The sequence below is a fragment of the Mastacembelus armatus genome, chromosome 21 (assembly GCF_900324485.2).
Source record: "Mastacembelus armatus chromosome 21, fMasArm1.2, whole genome shotgun sequence".
NCBI classification, from domain to species: Eukaryota; Metazoa; Chordata; class Actinopteri; order Synbranchiformes; family Mastacembelidae; genus Mastacembelus; species Mastacembelus armatus.
The window spans coordinates 13,629,455-13,642,666 of record NC_046653.1 but is presented as its reverse complement, the minus strand read 5'-3'; the positions used below and the strand labels follow the sequence as shown (position 1 = coordinate 13,642,666).

General features: G+C 37.6%; 1 protein-coding gene across 3 annotated transcripts in view; it reads left to right on the top strand.

The window, feature by feature from the left end:
* The first annotated feature begins 356 nt into the window (after window positions 1-356).
* The window catches only part of kcnh7 (potassium voltage-gated channel subfamily H member 7), a 30,532-nt gene continuing 17,676 nt past the window's right edge, over window positions 357-13,212 (top strand). For all 3 annotated transcript variants that reach the window (XM_026295825.2, XM_026295826.1, XM_026295827.1), the window contains exons 1-3: window positions 357-742; window positions 1,116-1,346; window positions 10,564-10,719. In XM_026295825.2, the coding sequence (XP_026151610.1) occupies window positions 667-742; window positions 1,116-1,346; window positions 10,564-10,719 (463 nt within the window). In that variant the 5' untranslated portion in view covers window positions 357-666. The remainder of the gene's footprint in view (window positions 743-1,115; window positions 1,347-10,563; window positions 10,720-13,212) is intronic.

Here is a 13,212-nt window from a genome sequence, read left to right as displayed (position 1 = left end):
AAAGAGATCATGTGTGCATGTTTTCCAAAATGTTGCACCATCTACCACTACTACTATTAAAAGAAAAAGTCCATTGTAGAGAAATACTATAGGGTTGATTGTTCGCATGGTATAATGTATCACTGCTCACCAAAAGTGTAATATCAGTATAGGAAGAAAAAGAAAAAACGTTTTTTGGTCTAAAAATCCCGAATATGCGCGTATAGTAAAAATGCTCAGTCTTGGTGCACAGGGATATATATGACTTCTCCTTACCGGAGGTGGAGGGAAACTAAGCCCCCTGAGAACAACGTCACTCCTCTTGGCATATCAACCGCTGTACGCTGTGTGCGCCCAACACACCACACAACAGAGGACGTCAGGATCGCATCCATCCTCAACGCGACATGCTTTGCGAACTGAATCTAACTCGAACAATCCTCCCCGAATCCGCGCGTTTCGGTGAGGAGGCATTTACATTTTCAGGCATACAAACGGGGTAAGAAAGCAAAAAAAAAAAAAAAAAAAAACTCGGTGAAGTAGGAAGGTCGTTGAAAGTGGGAAGAGTGCTCCCATCGAGTATGGTCTGTGGTAAAGGAAGCATCACAAAGCGCCAACATCTGTAACTTCGGGATTTACATGTAAAGGCGCTTTTACTGGAGATTGCAGGATATTTTGTGTATAAACATGCCTGTAAGAAGAGGTCACGTTGCGCCACAAAACACATTTCTTGGAATAATCATTCGGAAATTCGAGGGTCAGAGTAAGTATCTTCTTGGTGTACATTTTTTTGCAACCACATTAGGTCATACAAGAAAGTATTTTCTAAAACATTACACTGAGGGGAAAAATGAATGGATTCATGTATATTTTAAGACTGTTCTCCCCAATAAAAACATGTTAGGATGACTTTTGTTAAAAACACAAACAAATAGGACTCTAATTGTTGGATTTTTGTTGCTGAATAAAATCATCAGGCTGGCCTTTTTTATACAGCTTCAATTAAAATGTTTAGGAAGTGATAGTGAACTTAACTTGATTGGTTTTATTTGTAACCTCCCCCTGTGGTGTGGGTTCTGAGGTCAGAGGTACCAAGCAGGCACTACACAGTAAATACTTTCTTTCTTTTCATGCAGACCGGAAATTTTTGATAGCCAATGCCAGGGTGGAAAACTGTGCAATCATATACTGCAACGACGGCTTCTGTGAGATGACAGGCTTCTCCAGACCAGACATCATGCAGAAGCCATGCACCTGTGACTTCCTGCACGGCGACCTGACAGACAAAGAGGCCATCAGCCAGGTGTCCCAGGCCTTGCTCGGGTCTGAGGAGCGCAAGGTGGAAATCACCTACTACCGTAAGGATGGTGAGTCAGTGACCTAGCTGTCATAGCATCTAAAGCCCTGATATGAAGCTGCTGAAAGAGCGCAAACTTCTGCTCCTGTGGTCTGATGATAACTCGGCCAGCCCTAAAGTAACTGCTTTCTGTAACTATATGTCAGGCGTATCGGGCGTAACATATCTCTGTGCCTCACTCAATCATGCATCAGGAAAGATTATGAATCTAGACTTCAAGAGTATTTGTAAGACAAAACAATAAAACATCATCCTAACAACACATTTTTGCATATAGTAGCCACATCTAAACAATAATACATTGGAAACATTGTCTCTTTGGTTTGCTTCGCATTCCTACTACATATTTTGTGATACTGTGTAAAATAGGTAGAACATATGGGAATGTGTGCAGTACAGATGAGGTCTGATGGACTGTAAGATGCAAAAGTAAATGAGAACACTGTGAAACACAGAGCCAGAAATAATGGGCACTTCTTTTCGACACCTGCCTTAGTTCACATCATGTGCCTGGGTGACAGAAAAAAATGCTTTGGCTGCCAAAATGATGGTGTGCAGCTCTGCCTAGTCCTGGATTTGTAATAGAAATAGAATTAGGATGAAAGAGTAGGTGCTAGATCATACAATAGCATTGTATATAGCTTTTGTGCTTTTATAGAGTGAGAGACTGAGCTTATCTGCTGCCTTGTAAAGTTTATTACAGTTTCTGACTAGACCATAAATCTATCTGCTTTGCTTCTTTCAAATAAAATACAATCACTGTGTACCTTGAAGAGGGAAAGCACACTTAGCAATATTGAGGTTTGCAACAAAGATGTACAGATAGTAGTCACTGGATCAATCCACTAACTGTAAAATTACTGTACATGTGATAGGGTAAGGCTTTGTCAGTTTTCCATAAAAATACACTCTCTTTCATGCTAGACTGGTGTTTGTCATTCATATTTGACAAATCCTAGTCCTGGTATGAATGGCGCACTGTGGAGACAGCAATCCAGACTCAGAGAGAATTAATATGATGTTACCCCTCAGTGGCATAAATCCCTGGATTGACCACCTCCTGACATACTCTCACATCAGCCTTTTATGGTCAGCATGGCATATCTATACAGAGTTAATACAGAGGTACTCCTCTTGTACAGACAGACATGTTGGATATTGTTGCTTTAATGGAAATCATATTGATTTAATAAAAATATTGTGGTTTATTTAAACTGAATCCAATTTTACATTCACTTACCAAATCTGAATCCTTTCGAATCCTTTAGTTAGTGAAAAAAAAAAAAAAGAAATGTACTGCTTCCATTTCACTTAGTACAGCTACAAAATGACTGAACTGTTTTGTGGAGTCAGAAAAGATTTAACTTATTATTTAGGAATCTAAAAATGTACCATACCAATAACATGGGTTGATAACTGGTCATTTTAATTGTGATTACAGACCAATTACTACACTAGTATGACTCTTACACTAATAGAAACCAAAGTAATGAACAACCAAATCTAAACAATTGCATTCTTATATCTGCCAAAAGGTTGTAGAGCTTTCAGCAGATAAAATCATCTGTGATATTCATTAGCTCTTTCTACACTCTTTTTTCCTTTTGCTGTGTTTACTGCCCACTGGGGGCCTATGCTCCATTTTATGTTTTACACTTTAATATGTTGTGAGTTTGTACACTACGGAGGTGTACTTTTCCAACATCTGTAGTATTAATTAAACATGGAATAACAGAATCTTTAAAGGATTTGTTTAGCCATGAAGCTTAAAACTGGGTATTTTAGCAAATTGTAATTGCATCCCCAGTTGAATCCACTAGAACCCATATTGCACAGGAGCTCTTATTCTTTATTCAGATGACTTGTAAGGCATGAACAAACAACAGTATATGAAGAGTCTAAGTTGAAAAAGAGATGTAATATTTTATTTAATCATAAGGAGCCAGAGTTTTAATTTTTAATTGTGAGTTTGATTAGATTCTAGGCCATGGATACATGTTTAATCTACCATCAGCAGCCATCACACTAGACCTTTTTTTTTTCCCATTAATCATAATGAAACCGAGAGCCAGCTGCTACACTGCTAAAATAGACCATTTCAGAAACCTGCAAGACAATTACACAAAACACTCTAGGGTTTGTTTGTAAGCACACGCACAGCTTGGTTTTTGACGAGCAGGATTTTCAAGCAACTTAATTTACTTTCCTATCCTTCCATCTTCCATGCATGTGCTGTACTCCATCTAGATGTCATGTGTCTGCAATGTTTAAAACTGTGGCAGATGAGAGTTACAGAAACCTTTCAACATAATCATTGCTCGCCGTCTCTTCACAATCCTCCACAGTGTGCATCACAGCTTTAAGACACAACTCAGAGGAATTTACAGTGAGCGTGTGTGCTCATGAATAAAGATGTCAAGGCTGTCAGTGCAGTGACTAGGAATGAGTAGCTTACAGAGTAAATGCATTAAAGTGGTATGGAGGACACATTCCCACTGCTATAGAAGAATGAAAGATTCACAGAATCCTCAAGAGCAATGGCCCTATTGATTCAAGTTGCCCTACAAATTGAAGCTTATGTGTGGAAAATGGATGTATTTCATGTCTCCTCTCCTAACTGTATTTGAAGTTATAAGTCCTCATGCAAATCAGTTAATCCTTTGTATTAAAGCCTTCCATTCTCTATGCACCTACAGAAATCACACTGGCATGCTAAAAGAGAACATAAAATAAACCAGCAGCAGTGAAGATAAGTACCCAAATTCACTTTCTCTCCTTTTTTCACATAGGAGATAAAGTCCATTCAAATGTTGGTCGGTTGAACTATGATCTGAGGATATGCCATAAAAGACAATGTTGAAAAAAAACTGCAACGTGACAATGTTTGCTTTTCCTCTTCCATCAATAACTCAGGAGGGATATCTTTAAAAAAAAAAGTGAGGTTAGGATTTGAGGAAGCTGTGTGACATCAGGAGCAACAAAGCTTTGGCTCTTTTTACTGAAAAGGCAAAAAGTTAAGCTGCTTATGCATATGCTTAGAAATTAAAAGTAGTGGAACGATGGGGGCTAAAGGAGCACCAAAAAAGCACGAGGGCATGTCTTTTAATTTTTGTGATCCATTCTATATGAACAACCAAGAAGGGTTGTGTGAAAAGATGCCACAAGAGCATTCTTCCTCCAATGATAATACATAATCAATGAGATAAGTGCTTTCCCTTGATGGCTTTGTAAAGCTATCCTATTCCACAGGGTGTAATAATACTTTGTACCTGAATGAGTCTTAACAAAAGGAAGCTGACACCATACAGCGAAGAGAAGTTAAAAGGATAATGGCTACATAACAGCAGCAGCTTAGCTCAATGTGCTGAATGATCTGGGACATGTGGTATGCATGGGTGTACGTTTCATAGGTGACTCCCCACCGAGGGTACTGAAGGGCCATGTACCACTGCTGAGCGTTTATTGGCAGAGAAGCGAGGGGAAGGGGACATGGAGTGCCTACAGTGCACCGGGTGTGCTGCAGGACACTTGGATGACTACCCTCCGAAAGAGCACATCCATTTTTCATTACACTCAGCTCCCTTTGGTGTCTCGCAGTATGAGGTGAAACACATACAGAGCTTTCCTCATCAGGTTTTGTTAGGATGAAGTCCTCTTGTCCAAGTAAATCTATCACAGTAAAAACATCACACTGGTTCTGTCCATCTCTGTAGTATGTAAAATGAGGAAAACATGCTAAGGGAGCAAATTAATATCATCTTTATTACTGCTAAATGTTCATATTTATTTATCTAATGAATGGTTTGTTACCATTGTTGCCCAATAATTAGGATGTGAAACACTTTTAGTGGTAGTGAGAAGGAGCAGATGGAGCCTTAAACACTTTAACAAAGCAGGTCTCGCTTCACATTGGGTAGGCTATTTTCATCTTGTGGGTTGCTTGTGCTGGAGGTGGTAATCTAATATTCCTCTCCATACCATCTGTGTTTTTCTCTTAATGCAGTGTATGCCAACCTAATATTTTTTAATCATTTATTGCATTTAATTCTCAACATCTGTGCTTAATTAAAACAGAACAATAGATCATAGAGCAAATTATCACAAATTGATACCTGTAAAGAAACACTGTATGAAATCTGGACCTGCTAGTTATCTATGATAGTTCTGGAGACACTGATTGAAAATGAAATTAGGCCAGGCTGGCTAGCTTACAGCCGTCTTTACTGAACCAAGATATTGCCACAAGATCCAAGAATTATAAACAAAGGGTTAGCTTGCATGGCCTCTCCCTACATGTCCTAGTCCCAATTGGCTACGCCCCAGTAATGTTGTGTATTGGCTTAAGCAGAATAGCCTTAAACGAGAAACATGTCAGATTTCATTATGCAAGACTTACGACCAGGCAGCAGTTTGGGGCTGTACTGTTTAGAAACTGCAGCTGTGGATAGTACATTACAAAAAAAAAAAAAAAAAAAAAATACAAAAACAAAAATCAGCGCTCAACAATATTACTCATGTTTCTCCTAAAGCAGATCAGCTTATGCAGATTAATAGGCAGCCTCAATACATCCAAATCAAAGGGTGAGCTTCTCTTTTAGAAATGCGATTAAAAGATGTATAGCGGTACTCATGCTGCTGAAAAATATAAACACTTATATTTATGTATATTCAAGACATCTCACATTTAACCACAACTCTACCTGACCTGCGAGTCATCATTGATATAGTGTCCAAAGGATCACTTCATTAAACAGCAATGCTTTAATAATTGATGATGGAAAGTGAATCTACAGTAATGAAATTTCCATCATGAAAAGGGAGCTAGCCTTAATACACTGTCCATTAATTCAAGCAGGTGTAAATAACAATTCTTGGCTTGCAGGAAAACACTGTATAAAGGTCAGGGAATGAATCCACTCTGTTACTGGTCCAAACTGCTCTACTATCAACCATGTTAACTGCATCCAGCAACTATGGCCATGTTTTTATAGTATTATGTTTTGCTGAGTGTTGGAGACAAACTGCAAGGTAGGGTATCGTAAAACCCAAATGGTTATTTTTATCACATCAACTACAACTATCAAAGACAGATAAGAGAAGAATTCAAAAAGTTGCACATCTGCACATTTAAGAAAACAAAGTGCTGGAATAAAATAAAACATAAGCCAAATAAAGCACACATTCGCATAGTTCTTGTAGTTCTTGAACACACTGAACAGAAAACAAAATAGTTAATGCAAAACAAACTCCCAGAACAACAAACAATCCCAGATGTATGAATTGATATCGCATAGTTAGCTCACCTTGGTATATATTTAAGAAATAAAGGAACAGTGTGATGCATGGATTATGTTTTTACTGGGGATACTGGCAACACAGGTCTGAAAGCTTAAAACAGTATTTGACCACAGGGGGAAGAAAAAAAAATTTTTTTTAAACTGTTTCATGTGCATAAAGAGTGCATAAAAAAAACCCACAGTCATATAAACTGGCAAAAAACAACAAATTGTGCAAATAGGGATCATGGTACACAGTTGAGAACAGTCTCGCCTTGAAGATACCCAGATAGGGGTTTTTCAAATGCTTTTCAGTGAAGTCTTAAAATTGGCTACAGAGCATGCAGTGAGACACTTTAACCATGACACAAACTTACAGAGCAAAAAGCCAAAGTCAATCATGTATGGTCTGTTCTACATGCTCCTGTTGGTTTTCATGACATCAATGTGGTGACAAGAGTAGACGGGAATACAGGAGTGGGTACAATCCTTTATAAACTAAAAAGAATATGTTTATAAGGCACTGTCAGAGAGGACAGAAATGTTTTTTTAAATAAGTGTATTCCCCGTTGAAGGTTTAGATCTTCAATTCAATATAAAGCTTTCATCAGAATTTAACGTGTTTCAGTTTGTTTTTTTTTTTATCATTTGGGAACAATGTAAGCTTTTCCCACAGTATGTGTACAAAACATATCTTGCAGTAGTATCACAACTTGTAAATAGGTCAGACTGCTAATCCAATATAACCTCCCAATGAATCTGAAAAAGGCCATCGCTTTTCATAAAACTGTCAGTTTCGTTCATGACAATATGAGAAATCATGTCTGCCAAGGCAATTTTTCACTTATAGGGTAGCGCCACAGATCTAGAAAATAGGACCTTTCCAATTGAATTTGACAGTGATTTGAAATGTAAAGCTTGGATTCTGTTAGCACTGGCATTTGGCTTAGGCTCTCTTTATCAACCTGGTTGTACATATCAATAACAATATTTTAAATATTTAAAGATGATCACGCTTTAAAGTTTTATTTGATCTGTTTTTTCAACGTCAACAAGTTTTGTGTAATGATATGATACTTAGTCTAACAAATTACAGGACAACTCAAAAAGGGTCTAGATGAATAAGAATATTCAAAATCAGACAAGTGAACTTTAAGTGCAAATAATTTTGCCCACCAAAATACATTCAGAAAACTATCTGGACTGATCAGAAAGGAGATGAATAACATGGTTGTTCTGAACCACGGACTGAGGTAATCGTTGTCGTCATGAGTATCTCTGCTGATCACAAGGTTTACTATCCATAACTTTAAATGGCGATCGCTCTGTTATTCGAAAAAAGGTTCCCCTTGTTTTGCTGTATATAAGCATGACAGGCATATACGCAAGTTTCCAAAAATAATAAAGAAAATACTGATTAGATCAAATTTAGAACTGCTGTGTCTGTGTTGATTTAGCATAGCAGTTACAGAGAAGCTTTCTTTTGATCCATTTTGGTAGAGGTGACATTCAGCAGGAGACCAGATGAGAAGAGACCCCCATGGCTTAGCCTTTAAGCATGACTATTGTTTCCCCATCTGCTAAGGTAAAACTCCAGGCCAGAAATATTTCTACTGAATTAATTATCTTGGTTGCACACAACATATTTCTGTGTAACGTACATGATATGCATGTTGTTTTTAATATACACTGTACAACTCCTAGTTGTTCTTTTTGTGAAGGGGATTTTTAGAGCGTAACTACAATGTTTCCATATGTGCATTTTCTGAACATGTATTAACTTTAAATAACTTGTATTTCTTCAAACACGTAGGGAAACCTTTATGCTCTTAAAACATTTGTAATTTATGTGCTCACTGCTGCATTCAGTGAACTTAAGCAACACATTATTATTCAGTGCATGGGTTCATCCTTTATTCAAAAACTTTAGAAAACCCTTGACAGCAAGGAAACTTTAGATCAAAGCAAAGGGAATATTGGCAGATGTTTCCTCACATAAGGAGGAAAACTGTTAAAGTCTCAAATTTTCATTTTTCATGAAGGCCAAAGCCATACATTATATCTCACACAGGAACGTGTTTTGCTTGTCTTAACTAGATTGCATAAGGCTAAACACTTTCTAATACTGTAATCTACAGTATCTTAGAGGTTAAGCCACTGACCATGAACTGCAGACCTTTCTTAAAGTTACTATATACTGTAACGGGCATATAATTTATCTTATTATGATGCCTAATGTATTGTCCATATATTTCCTTTTACACTACATACCTACAATGATTAAAATAAGATTAGCAACACTACTTTGGTCCCAAATACTCAGTCTCACTGTGGGCCTTTGCCACATGTCAGTGCTGTCTTTTTGCTACAGGAACAAAGGCCAAATTGCCACATAATCAGTATTTTCAAGTATAATTTTGGAGTGTACAGGAAAAGTCTTCGTCACTAACTAATTCAATTTATATAGAACTTATCAAATAATTAAAAGTTGATATTGACTTTTTTCACTCTGGCAGGGACAAAAAAAAAAAAATCTGCATACTGTTTATCAAACAGATCAAAGTCAAAACCAACAGGGCTGCCTTTTACAGAGGGGACAATGGAGAATTAGATGAATGATTTGGAAATGCTGGAAAGTGCTTTTATAAAAAAGGGATTTGCTGGGGAAGGACTTTCAGTTTCCCTACTCATAACATAACCACGCACTCATAACACCAGAGAAGTTGGGTGTGTAGTCCACACCCACTGGTCTTATTATCGACATCTAGCACATACACAAGTGGTTTCTTGCATGATATGGGTGAAACATTGAATTCTACCTGTACGCTCACATTTTTTGTATGTTTTCTGTTGAATTTAAATAACATTATCATGTCCTCAATGGTGACAATACAGCATTACTTCTGGGAATTTTGATGCAGAAATCCTTCCAAAAGAACTCTGGCATGTTGAGGCAGACCAAGCTTGTTATATTTAGTCAGACAGCAAGTCTACTGCTAATGAATGCTGCTGGCAGGGTGTCTGTGAGCCCTGAGGAGATTACAGTGAACACTGGTAATGTTTGTCCTCTGTGAGTAGGAGTAACACAACAAGCCAGATAGAAAGACAGACCTACATAGAGTGATGAAGGGACACTTGCAATATTATTTCCACTAGAAAGATTCGGATACATTTTTTAAATATCTAATGCACTTTTTGGTCATGTCTTTAAAATAGTAGTAATTTCAAAGATGAAAAACGTACTCTGATAAGATTACATTCCTCCTGTATCCAAGAGACGATCACTCTGACAATGTATTTCACCTTAGCTGTACAGTAGCGTTTGTGTTGTTTAGACTCTGGGTTTTATTGGTGGGCTATTGTGCCTGCAGGCATCAACAGCTTTTGCTAACACAGCTATAACTGCAGTTGAGAAATGGTGATATTCTGGGCTCAAGACTAAGTTTAGAACACAGATTTTTATGGGCTTCACTGCCTCACGTGATGCTGAGTTTTAATGATTATTCCTATGAGCACATTGCTGTCCTCTAAATTGGCTGTAATCTGTCGTGCCTGGTTGATTTATCCTACACTATACTGTGGTCTTCCAAGCTTAGCAGGCTTAGTCATTTTCATGCTATGGATTGGATTTCTCATTAAATAGTACATGTTTGCAACACAATTTTTATTAACCCCTGACTGTGTTATTTTATCTCAGCTATTTTACCTGTTCAGGCATGCAGGCATTGACCTTCAAATCAGGTCAGCATCTCTTTGGCTACCCAAAAATTTGTGTAAAGCAAAATGAAGGTGTGATATTACTTGTTTATACATTTTTTTTTTCTATAGTTTTAGTTTGACTACAGTAAAGACATGTTGAGACATACCAGTCCTTTCAGAGATGACAGATATATGACTAAAGGTTGAGAAATGATTCAGCTTTTTGGCATTGACATTTTGTTTCTCTTTCAGGGTCTGACTTTCAGTGTAACACTCACATAATCCCAGTGAAGAATGAAGAGGGCGTGGTGATGATGTTCATCTTAAATTTTGATTACGTCCTAGAAGAGGGAAGTGACAACTCCACAGAGAAAATAAGTCCCACATCTCCTACAAAGTCAGATCAAAGTGAGTATTTAGTATACCCCTTTCACCTTGCTATATCATTTTCTACTTCACATAAAATTTCATTTTCTACATTTTTTTCTGATCAGTTCCTCCAATTTCTTTCATTGCCACAACTAAAAAAATCATGATGTGCCGGTGTACTATAAAATATGCATGGTACTGCATCTGTTCTAGCTTTGTCACATTTTCCCCCTTTTTCAAAGCTAAACCTTCCTCACTCCTTTAACAAATGGCAACATTGTAAGTGGATCTGTAATTGAGATAATTTATTCACTCATTCATTAAACCCCTCTACATGTGTTAATTAAGCACTGGAGACTTATTCATTTCCCTCTCATGCTTAGCGAACTTCCAAACATGTTGCCAGCTTTTCAAACACTATCAATTATTTAGACTGCCAGTACCATACAAGACAGTTTTCATGTACAGAGACTAAATACATTGTGTGCATGCAGGGAGTGAATGGTCTGTAAGCTTGGTACAAATGTTTCATTATATATCTGTTTTTTGGTGTTTGGGAGATGTGGCGTATGCCACGTCTCATTTTTTTATTTGAATGTGTGTCAGGAGGTGTAAATGTCAGTGAGTCTTACCTGCTTCTCTCTGAATAAAGGCACTCAGCTTCTCATCGCTGACCGGAGCTCAACTATCCATCTCATTCATTCCTCCAAGGCAGTGGAGGCATGTGTTTGCATGCACATGCATGTGTGTGTGTGTGTGTGTGTGTGTGTGTGTGAGAGAGAGAGAGAGAGTTCCTGTGTCTGTTGCTAACATCACTAATCACTGTTGATCGTTTGTGACTGTGCTTCAGGAAGGGAAACTGTGGGTAGATGAAAGAGACAAACATATGATGTGACTTTGGAAAAAATCTTGACTACATGCACACATCACACTTAAAGGGTGACCTTACCACTGCCTTTTCTTTGAGTAGCCCTTAAGTAACAGCAGGGTACTAAAGTGTACTAAAGTGGACTGTAAAGGGTACTAAGGTTAGGCTGTACTTGCTTTGACCTAAAGATTTTTTAGAACTAATGCTAATAATATTTTAAATATATCATGTGTTTTTTTGATATTGACAGTTTTCATACTGAATGTTCCGTATTTCTTCAGGTGTATATTAGCCACTGACACCATTAGAAATGTTATTCCTTTCAGGTTATCACGAAAATGGCTGAACCATCCTATTATCAGAGAAAGAATTTGGACATGTCATTACTTGTAAAAAAGAAAATACTTTTTTTAGCACTTCACCTGAAATGATCAGGAAGAACATTCCCATATAGCATACTCCTATATTTTAGTATAGCAGCCCCTGAAAAATGATTGTTGGACATTAGGGAGATAATTGTGATCCAGTGTTGAAAGAAGTTAGCAAGTGTCAACTAGAACAATACTAAACCTGGAACAAAGAGTCCCCCTCTTTCCCTGAGCTGCCATCCAGAACATACTAACTCAGCAATTTCAGGATGCCTACAAAACTCCAAACCAGTGACAAGAGTTTCAAATACTATGTTAGATAGACCCGAGATTTTTCTGTTCAATATACAACTAGTACATTTAACTTGCAGAGTACAGTAAATGTAAAAACTGTTAGAATCTATGCACCTTCAAAATAAAAGCCCAGCTGGCATGATTATTAAAAGGCCACAGTACTAAGCTAAGCACTTTCTAGATGTTCAAGTTCTTTACACTATCCCTGCCCACTATAAAGGAAACTCATGTTATGTGCTTGTATCTCTAGTATACTATTCACAGCTTGTGATCATCTGTGGGCTGAAACCTAACTAAGCTGGTAAAACAAGAGTTTTCAAGTTCACCCACCCAAGTTCACTAAAGCAATGCAGTACCCAGCCCAGATCTCTGCAGCATCAATCCAACTGTCAATCACATGTTCCATATATTATCCTCTTTTTAAGACTTTAATATATTTGAACTCCTTTACTTAAAGGAGCAACATTTTTTCCAGCAGTATACAAACAGAACCTCTAGGTCATCAGGTCAAAATCTGCTTGTGGTCCCTAAAATCTGATGTCAAATTCAGGGGGATTGTTAGAGAAATTAAGAAATAGTTTTACCCTCAAGTGACCTAATCCACTTTAAACACCGCTGCAAGGGCCTATTGTGTAGACGTAACTTTTGCTTTCAGTGAGAACAGTTTGAATTTTTGATAAAGACTCTTGGTATCGAAACCCAGATGTCTTACAGTGGGAAATTGCCTCCTCTTTTTGTTCATGTGACCTTATTTGCATCATACCATTAAAAATGATCTGCTGTGTGGCTTCCAGGGTATGGAAGACCCTGCCCTTGTCTCCACATGTGGCTGATTCTGTTGATTCTTTTAAAAAGCAGCTGAAGACACTTCTTTTCGGATAAGCTTTTAGCTGAATGGGCTTTTATGCTTCCATCTTTGCTGTGTTTTAATTAGATTGTAAGTTTGTATTGTTTTGTATTTATTTTACAGCACTTTGTGATTTTATCTGTGAAATGTGCTAC